The sequence below is a fragment of the Lactuca saligna genome, chromosome 7 (genome assembly GCF_052625555.1).
Source record: "Lactuca saligna cultivar CGN05327 chromosome 7, ASM5262555v1, whole genome shotgun sequence".
NCBI classification, from domain to species: Eukaryota; Viridiplantae; Streptophyta; class Magnoliopsida; order Asterales; family Asteraceae; genus Lactuca; species Lactuca saligna.
This window is the reverse complement of record NC_136423.1, coordinates 176,653,794-176,670,536: the sequence shown is the minus strand read 5'-3', so window position 1 is coordinate 176,670,536 and position 16,743 is coordinate 176,653,794. Positions and strand designations below refer to the sequence as shown.

At 40.4% G+C, this 16,743-nt stretch overlaps 1 protein-coding gene across 1 annotated transcript; it reads right to left on the bottom strand.

Moving 5' to 3' along the window:
* Positions 1 to 200: 200 nt before the first annotated feature.
* On the bottom strand, positions 201 to 2,283 carry LOC145007477 (COBRA-like protein 10). The gene is made up of 2 exons (XM_078966409.1): positions 1,743 to 2,283; positions 201 to 1,642 (listed from the first exon to the last, which is right to left on the bottom strand). The coding sequence occupies exons 1-2, from the start codon at positions 2,281 to 2,283 to the stop codon at positions 201 to 203; spliced, it is 1,983 nt and encodes a 660-aa protein (XP_078822535.1).
* Positions 2,284 to 16,743: the final 14,460 nt, after the last annotated feature.

Below are 16,743 nucleotides of genomic sequence, written 5' to 3'. Positions count from 1 at the left end.
TTAACTTACATTAAAAAAAATATTACACACAATAAAATTTGATTCAAAACATTATTATTTGCATTTAATCGAAGTCTTCTATCATTCATCTTACTAATAATACTTCTGTTTAGCTTTCAAACAAAGTGCACTATATTCAGAACTTCAATATCAACATTTTTGGCGCAAACTTTCGATAAAGTACAATGAAAGTCAAATCGTCACAAAAACGGCGCCATTGATGGAAGAAAAAAATTAATCAAAATGAATGTAGAAAAGACAATAATCACCGCTGGCAACAATCCTACCGGAGATTGACGACTTCCGACGGAACGTCTGGGCAATCTTCTAGGCAAGGCACATTCTTCCCCGTTAAAGATTACCTTCGTCGGGAATCCATCTCCACCCGCAACCCGAATTCCCGGCGTGTTTTTCTTCAAAAAAGATATCACCGATTGTTGCTTTCCTGGCACCGGTGGTTCCCCTGGTTTTGACCCGTTCGTCAACCCGATCAAGTAATTCAAACCCGGAAATCCCTTCATGAAAATCATCCTGTTCACCTTTCCCAGTTTCGTTCCATTGAACGAGTAAACATTCTCGTACCCAACAAACGCTTTCTTCAGCTGAACGGCAAGAAACCAGTCCTCAAACGGTCGGCGTTGCCAATTGAACATCGTTATCCTCGCCGACCACCCGGTTTTGTAATCACTATCGAGATGCCAGTTCACACTCATCGGACAATTATCCGGGCACGGCAGCTTTTTTGGTAAATCTATGTGTTTGATTTTCGCCCAAGCTTTTGCTTTAATCGTCCGATTAGCAAACGGAACTAGTAGCGCCTCCGCCGGAAGCGGCAGCGCTCTCGCATCCTTGTCACATTTTCTAGTGTCTTCGTCTTCACAACCACACGCACACGTGTTGCATGGAACCACTGAATCAGCGTAATACGCCGAAAATGATACACAACACTTCGCCATTTTTGGTTTAGGTTTTGTTATGTTGCAGGTGACTTGATAACTAGCTATGGCGGAGATCGTGGCTTCGACGCCACTCGGGTCTGGTGTCTCGGTCGGGTCGACCCGGATCGGTTGACTACACTTGTAATGCGGATTCACCACGCCTTTGATGTTCCAATTTTGAGGTGGATTTATTGCAGTTCGGTTTAAATCAGGAGGAAGTTTGAAAACATTCATCTGAAATACCGATTTCGCTTTAGTTGCGTTCATAATTTTCGATAGAATCTGTCCATCCCGGCAACAAAACGGCAACTTTCCGACGTGGTCGTCGTCTTTCATGGTGGACGGAAGGTCGGAGATGATTGGTTTTTTCTGACAATTCATGACCTTTGAGAAATCCATATCTTGATAGTATCCTCCGGCAGCGCTGTAAAGGCATTCTGAAGGATCTTTCTTCCGAGTGAAAGCACCTCGCATGTCGTAAATAAACTCGTTTCGCATCCATTCAAAGGTCAAGTTCCAATGATCGAGGCGTCCTAGAGGGTGGTGGTTGTCGATGGTGACCTGAGCTATGTAATTACCCTTAAACGACTGTATAATATCATATGTGAACGAAAGATCAGCTTTTCGTCGTGGGAAAAATTTCAAGAGCTTCTTCTTCGGTTTAAATTTGGGATCTTTTGTGCAACATACATGCATCGATTGTCCTGTTTCATTAACAGAGCAACATTAGTAACAGAAAATGCATCGGAAAATGACGCCATTTACTCCGGTGAAAGATACAGTGAGTCAGAGATAATCACGTACTGCCTTTGGTTGTTGCTTTAGGGCATTTAAAGCCTTCGTTTTCGAGTTTAATGTTTGAAGGCATGACATTGCCGCCGAGTTTCACCCCAAACATCGTCCCCTTGATCTTAACCTTCGCCGCCATCTGAGTCAAATCTCCGGCGGTATCAATGGCGGTTCTCAAATCCGCCTGTGGGTATCCAGTCAGGTGAGTTCCATTCTTCCCCACCTTCATCGGAAAACTGTCACCGTTTAGAATCGTCGCTCCGTCAACAGACACCAAGATCTCGTCGTGCTGGAAACCGATAAACGCCTGCCATGTTTTCAACTCGGTGGCCCCGGTGTTGATGACGGTTAACTGAGACTTGAAAGCCCATGGTTGTGCGGTGGCGTTCTTGAGACGTGGGTATTCTTTCTGTCGCGAATCGAAGTTGTATTGTAAGAAGATCCCATTACAGGCGTCGACCTCCTTTGGTAAGGTGATCGGAGTTTCTCCATCATCTTGAGCGTTACATATATGGAAAAGCAATAGGAGAAGCCATGATTTCCATGACACTCTCATGTCCTTGATTTGTTGCTCGTTTTAGTGTGGGTTGAAGACTGTAGATTAGAGGTGGTTTGTAAGTTTTGAGTGGTGAAATGGTGGAGATCCGATCACCGGCGTACGGCGGAGGAGAATTGTTGGAGTGAAGATATAATTAGAAACGAAATAAGGTTGGGGGAGTGAGACCTGTTCAGCTTGCATTCTCTTCCCCAGTTTTAGCGCTTAATTAGGAAAGAGATGTAAAACAGTGTCATGATAATTTGATAATGGTTTTGATGTGTTTACAAATTTTGTCCTTTATTTTAGGCCGTTTATGCAGTTTTAGTCTTAAAGTTTTGTTTTCTTATGTTTGGTCCCAAATGTTTCTTAGTACAATTTAATCCTCTGTTATCTCATTTAAAATGACTATATTGCTTTTTATATGAGAATTATGTAATGGCTCGTGTAAACACAAGGAAGAGGATGCACTATAAAGCTAACACAAATTCTTCATATTTGGGTTCGGGATCTTCGAAGCAACGCATGGTCCGTGCCTACCCCGTTTTCTTCTCCTTTCAGCAACATACTTAGTTTCCAACTTCGGATGACCATAACTTCTTTGTACAAGCTTGAATTTTAATATTCGTTATATCCACATGTTCGTATTCGAGTCAACAACAGTTCTATTTTAGTTTTTTCGGTTAAAAAGAACTATATTTCAACTTATAAGTCATAAACTAAGGGTTATACATCACCCTCCTTCATAACTATAAGTTAACATACATTTTACATTCACCTCTTCATATATTCTAGCAAAATAAATGTCTTTTAAGATCATATTTAGCTTACAGTGTTACATCTCTCTTGTTATTATCAACTATAAGAAACATGTGTTATATACACATACAGAGCTTTCTAAGCGTTTTTGGATCATTACAAACTTCTTGTTGAAGTTAGTCTAAAAATAGATAGAATTTGAAGAGATAAATGAAATTTCTTAAAACTGATGTTTCTAATATGACCTAAAATACTAAAACACTTCATGAATAACTTAGAAACATCAAATACTTTGGTATAAGCATAAGGGATCTTAAGGGACTTGGCAAATCTGGAAGGTTGGTTGAATTCGATCGTTTTTGTCCACAAGACAGCCTATGACAAATATGCCATTACTTCTTCTACATAATTCTAAAAGACTTGTCGCCTTTTGCATTAAAACCTACATGGTTAGAGCTTTCAAGCATATAATATACACAATTTTGGACATTTGGGTCGCTCCAAACCTCGAGTTGAAGTTGGTCCAAAAACATTTAATAAGATAATCAAACATTTTTGTCTTGTTTTTTTCAAACCACCAAACATATTTTCAAAATACATAACATATTTTCAAACTAAAGAACATATTTTCGGACCACTAAACATATTTTTAGATTACCGAACATAATTTTAGATCACTGAGCATTTGTATGTCCACCTGATAGCCTATGGAAAAAAAAAACTTCATAACTTTCTCTACACAACTCCAAAAGACTTGCCACTTTATGCATTGGAAACTACACATGCAAAGTTTTCCAATCATATAGGACACACGGTTTTTGGACTTCCTGATCATTCCAATCTTCTCATTGAAGTTGATTCAAAAATATTTTTTCAAACCACCGAAGATTATTAATCTTAGTTTTTCTTTTGTAACATCTGCTTCCTGGGTATTATTCTTTTGGATCAACTATTTCTAATCGTGGAAGTTTTGGGTTTTTGAGCTGATTGCAACGTGTTGATGGAGAATCACTATGATGCAGCCACATCATCAAGTGCATCTTTATCTACCGCAACGTGGCAAAGCAGCGGCCACAACACGGTGGCAACTGGGGTTCAAAACCCTAGATCTCAGGGTTTGAACCCTATTTAATGTTTCTAACTTCTAGGGTAGCCTCATTTGGCAACCCCCATTCCCAAAGAACTCCTCCCTCCCCAAAACAAGCTTACATATGTGGTTGTTGAGTGTTTGAGCTCCATTTTGTGAAGGTTGAAGGAAGAAATAGTCTCTTTTGTTGCTTGAGTTCTTGGTTCCAGTGTAGATCCACCATCTTCACCTTGTTTCTATCCATTTGGAGGTATAAAGTTTCTACCTTGTTCATTACTTCATTAGATCTAGTATATGTCACTTTAGGAGCTTTTGGTCTAATTTTCATGTTCTTAGAGTTTAGGTGAACTCCATAACCTCTTAGTGCATTCTATGAATTTTGGACAATTGTAGCGAGTAGAAATGTTGCTTGCATGATAAAGCTTTATGTTCATGCACTTAGTGAATCCATTAAGAAATTAGGTTTCTAGATCTTGACTTATTGGAATGTCCTAATGGATAAAGTTGGAAACTTTATCCATCAAGACATTTAGAATGATTAAATATGAGCTTTTAAGCTCTAGAGATTAAGGGTAAAGTACTTAACCTATTAAGTTGTTTTAGGATCTGGCAATGACGCGATGATATGTAAGCCATGTCGTGGTGGCGGGTTGAAATGCGAGTATTCTGTATGTTAGCCACCACGACATGGTCATGGTGTTGGCCACGATATGGTGACTCAACTGTTAACTTTGACCGTTGACCATTGACTTTTGACAAGTTTGACTTTTAGTCAAACTTGAGTAGAAATGGCTATTTGACTAAGAGTTGGTTCCTGTTTGGCGTTAGGTAGCTTGTGTGTAGAAATGGCTATTTGACTAAGATTTGGTTCCTGTTTGGCGTTAGGTAGCTTGTGTTAGCTGTTATGTTACTGAGGCTGCTATTGAGTTTCTGTTGCTTAGCTCATGTGAGTTTCCTCACTATACTATGTGTTACAGTGTATATCCTTGCATAATATTTTTTTCATACCAGAAAACATATTTTCATACTACCGAATATATTTTCATACCACCAAACATATATTAGTACACTGAATAACGTGTGGAAAAAACATCATAAATTCCCCTACAGATCTTTGGACTTTTGGATCATTTCAGAATTCTCGTTGAATTTGGTACAAAAACACGGAGAATTTGGAAAGATAATAAACTTGCTTAAAATTGATGACTTTAAACAAAACTTCAACTATTTATAGGAACTAAAAGATTAAAAGACTTCATAAAATAACTTAGAAACATTAATTACTTCAATAGATGCCTATGAGATCTCAATAAACTTCAAAACCTAAAAAACCCAAAAGGTTGGTCAAATTGAGTTGTTTTTATCCACATGACAACCTATGACAAAAACATTAAAACTTCCTCTACATAACTCCAAAGACTTGTCTTTTTTCATTAAAAACTACACATCCATATTTTTTTCAATGATATAAGATACACGGTTTTTAGACTTCTAAATCATCCTAGCATTCTAGTTGAAGTTGGTAAAATAATACAATGTAATTGGAGAAAAAAAATAATCTTTCTTAAATTTGATAACTCTAACTAAACAACCAGGTTGATTTGTCTTTACTTTATTGTCTTTACTTTATTGTTACAAGAAAATAAGTAATAAATTATAATTTAAAACATTAACCATGGTTTTCTAACTTTTCTGGTTATATCATTAAGTCATTTCGTCACGATGGTAGCTTTAGTGCTTAAAAATCATAAGCTTTTTAATGGGCGAAACCATAAATGGTACTTGTTAGCTTAATAAGTTGAATTTTTTTTATAAATTCCATAAGAAAACAAATAAATGGACTACAATCAAGAAACAAGATCAACGATTCAATGAACCAATGGAACACTGAAGCATTGACGACATGAAAATTATTTATCCGTTAGGGAAATATTTTGGAAAATACAATGTCTTATTAGAAACATTTATAAAAATATAAAACCATCTCTATAATATTTAACATATAGAAACAAACTTCATGTAAATGGACTACAATCAAGAAACAAGATCAACGATTCAATGAACCAATGGAACACTGAAGCATTGACGGCATGAAAATTATTTATCTGTTAGGGAAATATTTTGGAAAGTACAATGTCTTATTAGAAACATTTATAAAAATATAAAATTATCTCTATAATATTTAACATATAGAAACAAACTTCATGTTTTTTTTTTTTTTTTTTTTTTTGCTTTTTATAGCTACATTTTTTATTTATAGAAATGTACTTTTTTTGGGCATTTTGTTATTTTATAGCAATGTCTTTCGAAAGTTTGCATATTAGGTATGTTGATTCTGATTTTCTATGTCAAAATCTTAAAAGGGCAATGTACTAATAGGCATGTTGTTTAGTGTATATATAAAATCATCTTGCAAAATACTCAATTGTATCTTAAGAGGTGCAAAACCTAGTTAAAATACAAGAACGAGCAAAATTGATTTAACCAAAAAAGTAGTAAGCTTTATGTTTTCTCTAAAAGATGAGAGAATTATTACACAATAAGTAAAACCAAAAAACAAAAAAAGTTAAAATTTCATTTATTACGAACTCCTTTAAAATTTTAAAAAATTGGATTTATTTATATAAAAGCTTCAGATTTTTTTTAAACAAAAATTGATAATTTCTTACATAAGACAAACCTGTAGTCATTTATATATTCAAGATCTTAGACTATAATCTTGAATTTTAGTAGATAATCTTCAAAATATTATTCATATTTTCGGTTTGTTAACGATAAAGTAAGGACAAAGCCGAAATTTTTGGATAAATGAGCTTAAAAAAGAACAATTTTAGAATAAGAAAGACTTAAATAAACGATGATTAGAATAATGAACTTTAACTGATTGTGGGCTTATAATCCAATTAAAAGAGATGGATCACGGCTTAGCACCCACAACTTGCATTGATTCAATTTAAGAATATTATTATTTTTTTTGTTGTTATTGTTATTGTTATTATTATTATTAAAAAATATTTAATTATAAAATAAAAAATCATATTAGAGGTTTTAAATAATTTATAATAAATCTTATTATTATTATTATTATTATTATTATTATTATTATTATTATTATTATTATTATTATTATTATTATTATTATTACCAAATTCTTAAAGAAGAATTAAAATAGAGATTTACAATAATTTATAGTAAATTGTTTTATGTAGATTTATAGTTTTAAATATCATCATTTGTTGTTATTTTATACTTATTATTATTTTATATAAAAAAGGAAAAAAAAAAAAAAGGAAGATAGATTTCTGAAGGAGATTAAGTATAAATAAAAGAGAAAATGTATTGTTTTTATAAGAGTATATAATGCAAACTTTTTTATCTTGTTAATATGTCATTTAAAGAATTATGATCTTTTAGTAAAAAACATTTCATCAAAAATAATTTATTCTATAAGTCATTTATATTAAAAAAAAACTTTGAAAAAAGCAAATTTGGTCCCTGTATTTTGTAGTTTTATCTGGATTGGATTCAAAAACTTTCAAACTTGTAGATTTTGTCCTTATTGGTGGATTTTTGTTGTGAATTTGGTCCTTGAACTTAAAATCCATTTGTTTTGATTGTTATCCCGCCCCATGTGTCACTCGTATGAGGATACAATTGTCTTTTTACTTGCTTTTCTTATTTATTAGTTGTTTACATCGTTGTTGGGTTTTATTCAAAATTGTTTTTTTTTCAAAAACGCTAATAACGACAATTAAAGTCTAAAAATAAAGTAAACTTAAAAATCTTTTTAAATCACAAAAGATCATTTTCCAAAGCATGAAAAGATTAACAACAATCATATAAGGAAAAGGAGTTACAACATTTGAAGACGCTGATTCCTCTCGGGATGTTGGAAGTTGATAAAGATAATAAAAGACTCAAAGGAGAGCTTTTCTAGAAGTATGCACCAGGGATAAACCACTTCAAGATGCTAGTCTTCACTTGTATTAAGTTGTTCTTAATTCATAAAGACTTATACTAAATAAGACTTAAGGAGACGCAACTTATGAACCTTCAAATCTAGCACCAATTTGCAAGAAAGAAGATAGGGAAAGAGGCTTGCATATCTCAAAATATGGCAGCCCTTGAAGAGAGAAAAGAGAGTGAAAGAACCAACATTTCTTACTAGCAATTTCTTCCTTTTATACATACACTTATTGTAACGACCCAAAATTTAAAACCAAAAATTTCTTTAATAAGTCATTACTTAAAGTAAAGTCATCATTCCAAAACATAATATGAGTATAAGTTTTTCAAAACACATGTTCGTTATCAGAGTAAACATTCCCAGGCTGTCTAATCTATGGTGTGTGCCATGCGATCACCCCGAGCTCTTTCCTCCGCTACCGGAAGTACCTGAAACCAAAACTGAAAACTGTAAGCACGAAGCTTAGTGAGTTCCCACCCTACCACATACCATGCATAACCACATACTGCACATACTGGGCCACGCCCCCTATCTTGGGCCTCGCCCCCTACCTCGGGCCTCACCCGCTACAACGGCCCTGCCGCTCCAGGCCCCGCCTGGCTTCGAGCCCCGCTCGGATACAGATCTGTTTCACTTAGGCCTCGCCTGTCACAGGGCCTCGCCCGTCAACAAATAATAACACATACACATTTCACAACACATAACTAACACATGCAACTAGTTCTATCCTAAGGCCTCGCCCATGTCCCGTTACTGATGAGTCATGGAACCCCGTCCATGCTCCTAATGGTAGTGAGGTACGGGCCTAGCCCACTCTCACTCCTGTTCTAGTTCGGGCCTTGCCCCTAATCTGCTACTAGTGAGATATGAAACCCCATCCACACTCTGCTATTGGTGAGATACGGGACCTCGCCTACACTCACCTCCCTACCAGGCACATACATGTATCACACAGACAACAAGTATAAACTATCATATATAAACAATTCCTTGGGCACCCGCCCGCTATTACTGGACCTCGTCCTGCAAACAATACTAGCATACTGTGCCTAGGGCTAACCCCCGGGTCTTCTACTCATAACTACATGGGCCGGCATTGTGGCCTTAGACCCATTCACACAAAGGGAAACTTACCTGCACTGGATGAACTTGCTGATGATCTCACTAGTTGCTGCCCGACGACTCACGAAACTCCTGCTCCCCTTGCTCCCCGAACTACCAATGTCAATGCAACACTGAATCTAACTGACCCCCGAAAGACAACCAAGTCCACCCTAGTCCAAAGTCAAAGTCCTGGTCAAAGTCAACCTTCCAGGTCAACCCTACTCGCCGAGTCACCATCCTGACTCGCCGAGTTCATAATGTTCAAATTCCTTCCATTCATGACTCGACTCGCCGAGTCAGTCCATGACTCGCCGAGTTTACCGATTTCTGAGTCCAGACCTGTCCAACTCACTGAGTCTCCACCGGACTCACTGATTCGAGTCACAACTCGAAGGGTTTGGGGTTTCGCGACCTGACTCGCCGAGTCCAAGAACAGACTCGCCGAGTACAAGGCAATCTTCATACGACTCGACGAGTTGTTCATCCCACTCGTCGAGTTTCTCCACAACTTCATGCTACTCGCCGAGTCCACTCAAAGGACTCTCCGAGTCCCTTCAGTTCTCCTTACATGCAGAGGATTTTTGAGTCATGCATGGACTCCAAACTATAGATCCACCCTTCCCAAGCCTATTCCACACGTAAAGTTGCAAACTTTACGTGTAGAGAAGGAGATCTAGGCAAAATATGCCATAAACTAGGGTGTAAGGCCAAGGGGCTTCAAAATCGACTTAATGGCTGATACTTTATGCTTCTCCAGGCCTTAACACACTTGGATTTGAAGTAGCAACTCCAGATCCGGCTTCTAACCCAAAATAATAACATTAAGGCAAAAGAGCCCCAACAACCACACATAGATCTAGGTGCAAAAAGGGTCCAGGAACTAGTTTATTACCTCCAAGTGCTCAGAATGAACTCACAATCCCAGATCTATAGCTCCTTCTTGCTCCTCCAAGTTCCTTCTTCCTTTTCCAAGCTTTAATGCACCTTCCAAGGCTCAACTAGGAGATGTGACGGCTAGGGTTTGATACCCAGGGCTAAAGAGGCAATAAGGAACCCTAGGAAGAAGATTAAGACATGTATATAGGCTCCAAGTCCCGAATTTAGGGTTTTCCACGTACAGACCAGACTCGCCGAGTCACCTTGACCGACTCGCCGAGTCGGTCGCTTACACCTCGACCCGGATCCCGCTCGGACTCTCCGAGTCCCTCCTTGGACTCGCCGAGTCGGCCCTTAAATTAGGGCTTTTCTTTCCTTTTTTGGCCTTTGAAACTTTGGGTGTTACACTTATGTACAAAGTCAAAGGAAGCATTAAAGGAAAGTATGGCTTCATCTTATGACATGTAAGGATATAAGAAGCAAGACTACACTCCATCTCTTTCCTCTTCATATAACTCATGACTTTGACTCTTCTTAGAGTCAAAGTTGAGTGTCTTTTACATTACCTCCTGACTAGTAGTTGTATAACAACTAAATGGTTACTCTAAGTGTCTAAAAAGTTGTATACAACACACACACACACACACACACACACACACACATATATATATATATATATATATATATTAATACCTTATGATTATAACTAGTTTTTGTTCTCTTTTGTTATTATTTCCTAAAAGCAATAATTCCTAATATGTTGGTAAAATATTATTTTCACAAAATAATGTTTTTCCAATTAAATACAAGTGTTGATATTTATTAATATTTTAAATTCCTCTAATAAATAATAAACTAGTAGTAACTTTATATAAGATGTGACCCTATAAGATCATATGTCATTAGTATATGGGCTTTTTAGGCTTGTCGATCTTGTTTTGGGCCATAACTTGGGTTTGTAAGTTTGGGCCTTGTTGGGCCATCAGACTTTTGTTTTGGACTTTGGACTATCATGTTGGTGTTCCTTGGTCATTTTTGAGTCTTTGAAGTTAATATGAACTTTCGATGTACTCTAGAAGTATTAGATGCTAGATCTAAGCTTCATTCATGCCATATGTTCATAAAAATGCAAACTTTATGGATGTTTTGGTTCATACAAGTATTAAGACCTTTATTAAGCTCTTTTTGAGCCTCGTGTCCCAATACATCATGCATAAGTGTAAAGTTGCCAACTTTACATGATAAGTGGCCTTATAGAATCAGATTTGAGAGTATGTCACTATGTCTTAGCCGATTAGGCGCTTAATGAGATGTTTTGGTAGTTTGGGGACTACGCTGGGCATACCCAGCTGGTACGCTGCGTGTACTGACCCCATACGAAGTACACTTAGCGTACGAGCTGAGTACGCCTCCGTACTCAGCAGATGGACTTTTTGGGCTTATCGATCTCATTTTGGGTCATAACTTGGTTTTGTAAGTTTGGGCCTTGTTGGGCCATTAGACTTCTATTTTGGACTTTGGACTAGCATGTTGGTCTTCCTTGGATTTATGCCCATAATGGGTCTTGAACACAATTTGGAAGAGTGCACCATAATTTGGGCGTTAGGTTGTGATATAGGATTTGGGCCTTTTGAGTAGTTGAATTGGGTCTTGGCCTTGGGCCAAGTTAGATAAAGGGTAAAATGGCCTTTTACCCTAGTTATGGGCCAAGTAGCTTAGACTCTTAGTTATGGGCCAGAATTCAATTATTAATTGGATGTTATTTTGATAATGATAGCGCGAGGATTTCCGAACCAGCAGTCTGAGATTCATTTGAGTGATTCAGCAGCTAGAGGTGAGTTTCCTCTTTGTGTTTAGCGGGTCGAAGGCACCAATATTGGCCCTTGGTTTATTATGTTAGGATGCTAGATGTTTGCGTGACTCTTACATGTGTTATGTGCTTGTATGCTTATCGGGTGGGGCATGATGACTATTATGTATGTTGTTATCTTTGTGATTATCGAATGTGTTTTATGATTATATGTTTGTAGCACCTGGTTTCCGGTATGTGAATTTTATTTGAGCATTGCCCTAATTTAGCCTTAGACTCGGCGAGTCATAGGGTCCGACTCGCCGAGTAGGGACGAGACTCAGGACACGTTTTAAGTAGGCGACTCGACGAGTCCATATCCTGGACTCGGCGAGTCACCGCTGCGGGATGAAACCCTAAGTTTCAAGGGTTTGCACCCTATTTAAACTCTCATTCCGCCCCAACTCGTCCCCATTCACCCCCAGAACTCCCCCTACATCGTTTTCCCTTGTTTCCTTGAGAGTTTGAGGTGTTCTTGGTGTGTTCTTGAAGGTTTTGAAGAGTAAGAGGAGTAGATCAAGAAGAGGAGAAGGAGATCAGCCATCCTTGTGTCATTTCAACATTTCCTTTGAGGTATAACCCGTTTTCCCCTTGATTCTATGCTTAAAACTTCATTTGGGTCCTTCTTGGTCAATTCCCCAAGTTTGCATGTTCATTATATGTCGTAATAAGGCGTTTGGCCTTTGGATCTATGCAAGATTGAGCTCCAGGAGCTCAGATCTGTTAGCTTTTTGGCCCCATGAGGCTTGTTAGCCCTAGATCTACCCTTTTGAGACATTTTGAGCCTTATAATCCATATTGGTGAATATCCACACGTAAAGTTGGAAACTTTACGTGTGATTCGTGTCCTAGAAGTCCAGATCTATGAATGGCATGGACTGGAACCGAGCAAATCGGTATATTTAAGGAGTGCATGGCGACGACTCGGCGAGTCGCATAGGTGACTCGGCGAGTCTGGTCGCGAGTCACCGATTTGGTCCCTTCTTCATGTATCGAGTTGTGCCTTGAGTCACAGGGGGTGACTCGGTGAGTTGGGAGCTGAACTCACCCATGTTAGGACTCGGCGAGTCAATACCCTGACTCGGCGAGTCCAAGGCAATCTTCATAGCTCAAGAACAGACTCGACGAGTTGTTCATACAACTCGGCGAGTCTTAGCATAAAGTGTTCATCGGATGAAGATGAACTCGACGAGTTGTTCATACAACTCGGCGAGTAGGACGAAGGTGTTGAATGACAGTTAGAAGGTGAACTCGTCGAGTCATAGCCTGACTCGACGAGTAGAACCAGGGACCCAGGACATCGGTTTGCTAGGGACTCGGCGAGTGGTGATCCACTCGGCGAGTCGGGTCAACTGAAAGTTGACTCCAGCTTTGGCTTAGAGCTAATCCAGGGGTAAAATGGTCATTTTACCTAAAGGACAGTTAGCAGTGTTTGATTGAGTATGTCGTGGAAATTGCAGCCGGAGGACTCCCGGAGCAGCAGCAGCCAGTTAGTTCCCGATCAGTTCAGCAGCTACTTTGAGGTGAGTTACCTTCCAGTAGCGGTGGGTCTAAGGCCACAATGCCGACCCACCAGTAGGAGTTGTATGATAGATGATTGTCTTTGTGATATCATCTAAGTTCGCTATTACCTGACATGTTATATGCTAGCATGATATGCTGTATGTGACAGTAGTAGAGTTTGGTTGTTCGGACCGAAGGGTAGTCAGACACCCCAGATACGTCTGACAGTATATGATGATATGTATGCATGCTGGCTTGTTATGTTATATGTGATCGTAGTAGTAGGGGTGAAATAGTCCCCGAGGATCGGTTGTTAGGACCGATGGGTAGTCAGCACCCCAGAATGGCTTGACACGGGTAAGACGGCACCCCATAATGGCCGTATGGGTAGGTCGGCACCCCAGAATGGCCGTACCGGGTAGTCAGGCACCCCAGAATAGCTTGGCAGTATATATGTTATGTGTTTGTATGGTATGCGGTACGTTGGGGGAACTCACTAAGCTTTGTGCTTACGTTTACAGTTTTGTTTTCAGGTACCTCTGCATCGAAGGGGAAGGAGCCGGCGCGGTAGCGGCACGTCATACACACACTCTTCGGTTTCCGCATTTATGAGATTTACTGGGATTGTACTCTGATATTTTGATGGGATGTACGGTTTGGCTTTTGAGAACATGGTTGCAATGTGTTATGGTGTGAACAAACAATGTTTCTTTTTATTTAAACAATGTTTTTATTTATTAATGTTTTCTAAAGTAATATCTTAAAAATGAAATTTTCGGACGTAAAAATTGGGTCGTTACAAGTTGGTATCAGAGCCCTGGTTTGAGGGATTCGGACACGCCTTCTGGAGTGTTTGGACTCAAATCGAGGGATTGAAAGATTTTTCCAAAAGAAATTGCTCTTTGAAACCCGGAAAAAAAAAAAAAGGTCACGAGAAAGAGTAAAGTGTGTGACGTGCGCGACCGGCCGAGCTCAAGTAAGTATTCCCCATAGTACCCATACAAGTTTATGTTATGTTTATCAGCTTTATGAATATTGCATGCTAGAATAGGCTAGGGATCTAGGAGTGATGCCTTATGTGCCTGTTTATTTGTTACAGCTTATTGAATATTGCATGCTAGAATTGAGTAGACAGCAGTAGGGTAGCCTGTTTAGGTTATGCCTGATAGTATGAGCTTAGCATCCTATGTTAAGTGTCGTTTCTTGTTCTAAGAACAGTTTTGGATTGAGTCTGTTTTTCCTTATCCGAATGCTGCTTGCTTCGTGCTTGGTGGGATTCCGAGTAATGGGAGTGAGCCATTAGGTAAACACGTCACACCACATGTAATCAGGGTTGAATAATCCCAAAGTGTTGGAACTGGCCCTATTGCGCAGCTCTTGTTTGAGTCCAACCGTTGTAGGGACGGACCTTTTACTTGAAGGATTATCTAATCCTCATCACATGTGATGGTGTTTAGGTGGTGGCTAACTGGCATTATGAGGAGACCTACAGCAGCTGAGGACCAGTTGTATTGAACTTGAGTTTTCCCTGGGGCAAGCCTAGGATGAGAATAACAGAGAGTAGCAGTAGTAGAGGGGAGTTGGTGGAGTCGAGGAATTCCTCGGAGAAGGTACGGATAGATGTGGAAGGTAGTATGGGCCCGTACTACTGAAAGCAGAGGATCCGTACCCGAGCCGAGGAAGGCCAAGACGAGACCAAGGAACCTGTAATGTAGTTGAGATCCCTCAGAAAGTAGCAGTACCACTAATGATTATTATTGATGTTTTGCAGAATGGTGGTACTTCGACCGAGACCGACAGATGGCGGGTCAGGAGAGGGGTCAGGTTCGGGATCTGGCACCGAGCCGATTGAGGAGAGGCTACGTGAGTTCATCACGTCGGAGATCACTAGGGGCATCCTTGAGTCGACCCCCATCATCTTTGGGTCGATCAAGGAAGGGATCGTGGAGATGATGGAGGATCGCCTACGGGCATTCAGGAGCGACTTGGCCTCTAGCCAGTCAGGATCTCGCACACTGTCCTTCAAGGACTTCAGGAGCAGTGGTGCGCCGGATTTCCATGGGGTGAAGGACCCCATTGTCGCCAGGCGGTGGATTGCGGATATCGAGTCCGCCCAGTTGATCAGCTTCTGCCCCGAGGGGTCGAAGGTGAGGTACGCAGCAGGGTGTTTACGGGACCGGGCCCGAGATTGGTGGGAGTCAGTGGGTGACTCGATGGGAGCCTCGGCTATCGAGGCAATGACCTGGTCGGACTTTGTGGCTAGGTTCAGGGCAGAGTTTGCGCCAGCGGTCGAGCTTCAGCAGCTGGCCAGGGAGTTCTTAGACATGAGGCAGACGACAGAGACCGTGGCGGAGATCACCGCCAAGTTTCGGGAGAGGGCTTTATTGGTGCCCCAGTATGCAGGTGACGAGGATATGAGGAGGACTCGTTACCATGATATGCTACGAGCTGACATTCGGGAGCATGTTAGCTTTTCGGCTTGCCCTACCCTGGACTCCATGATTGCCAGGGCTAGGGAGAGAGAGATAGATTTGGAGCACATCCGGAAACGGAAACTTGAGGATGGTCAGGCATCGGGGGCTTCGGGGAAGAAGCCCAAGGGATTAGATGGGAGGCCGAAAGGCCAGTCGGGACCGAGCCGCTGCAGGAGGTGCGGCAGGCCGCACGAGGGGGCGTGCAGGATGGGATCGTCAGGCTGCTACAAGTGCGGCAAGTTTGGGCATATCAGCAGGGATTGCACTGCTCCTGCGACCGTTATTCAGACATCGGAGTTGCTGTGTTTCCACTGCAACCAGAGGGGCCACAAGAAGGCCAATTGCCCCATGTTGACAGCTTCAGCGCCAGTGAAGGCGCCAGCTCCAGCGACCCTGCGGATCACGGATGGCCGTCAGGGCAAGGCAGAGGCTCCAGTGGTGAGGAGTCGGGCATTTCAGTTGACTGCCGAGGAGGCACGCGCCGCGCCCGATGTGGTGACGGGTATGATTCCTTCCTTCTACCTTTTATTTTACGTTGTTATGATATTGATATGTGCTCCGTGTGTATACATGTGTATTAGGATCGTTCCATGTGAACGGCATCCCAGTTCAGGTATTGTTCGACTCGGGTGCATCCCGATCGTTCGTTTCTCTTGCTCTTAGCAAGAGATTTCATGAGACTTCAGGCGAGTTAGATTGCCCGTTAGAGGTAGAGATTGCCGATGATCGATCGGTGCGAGCATCGATGGTGTTTCGAGATTGTGTCCTGCGACTGTTTGAGGAGTGTTACCTGGTAGACTTGGTTCCCATTCCATTGCGTGGGAACAAGGTGATTATTGGTATGGATTGGTTGAGCCCTAAT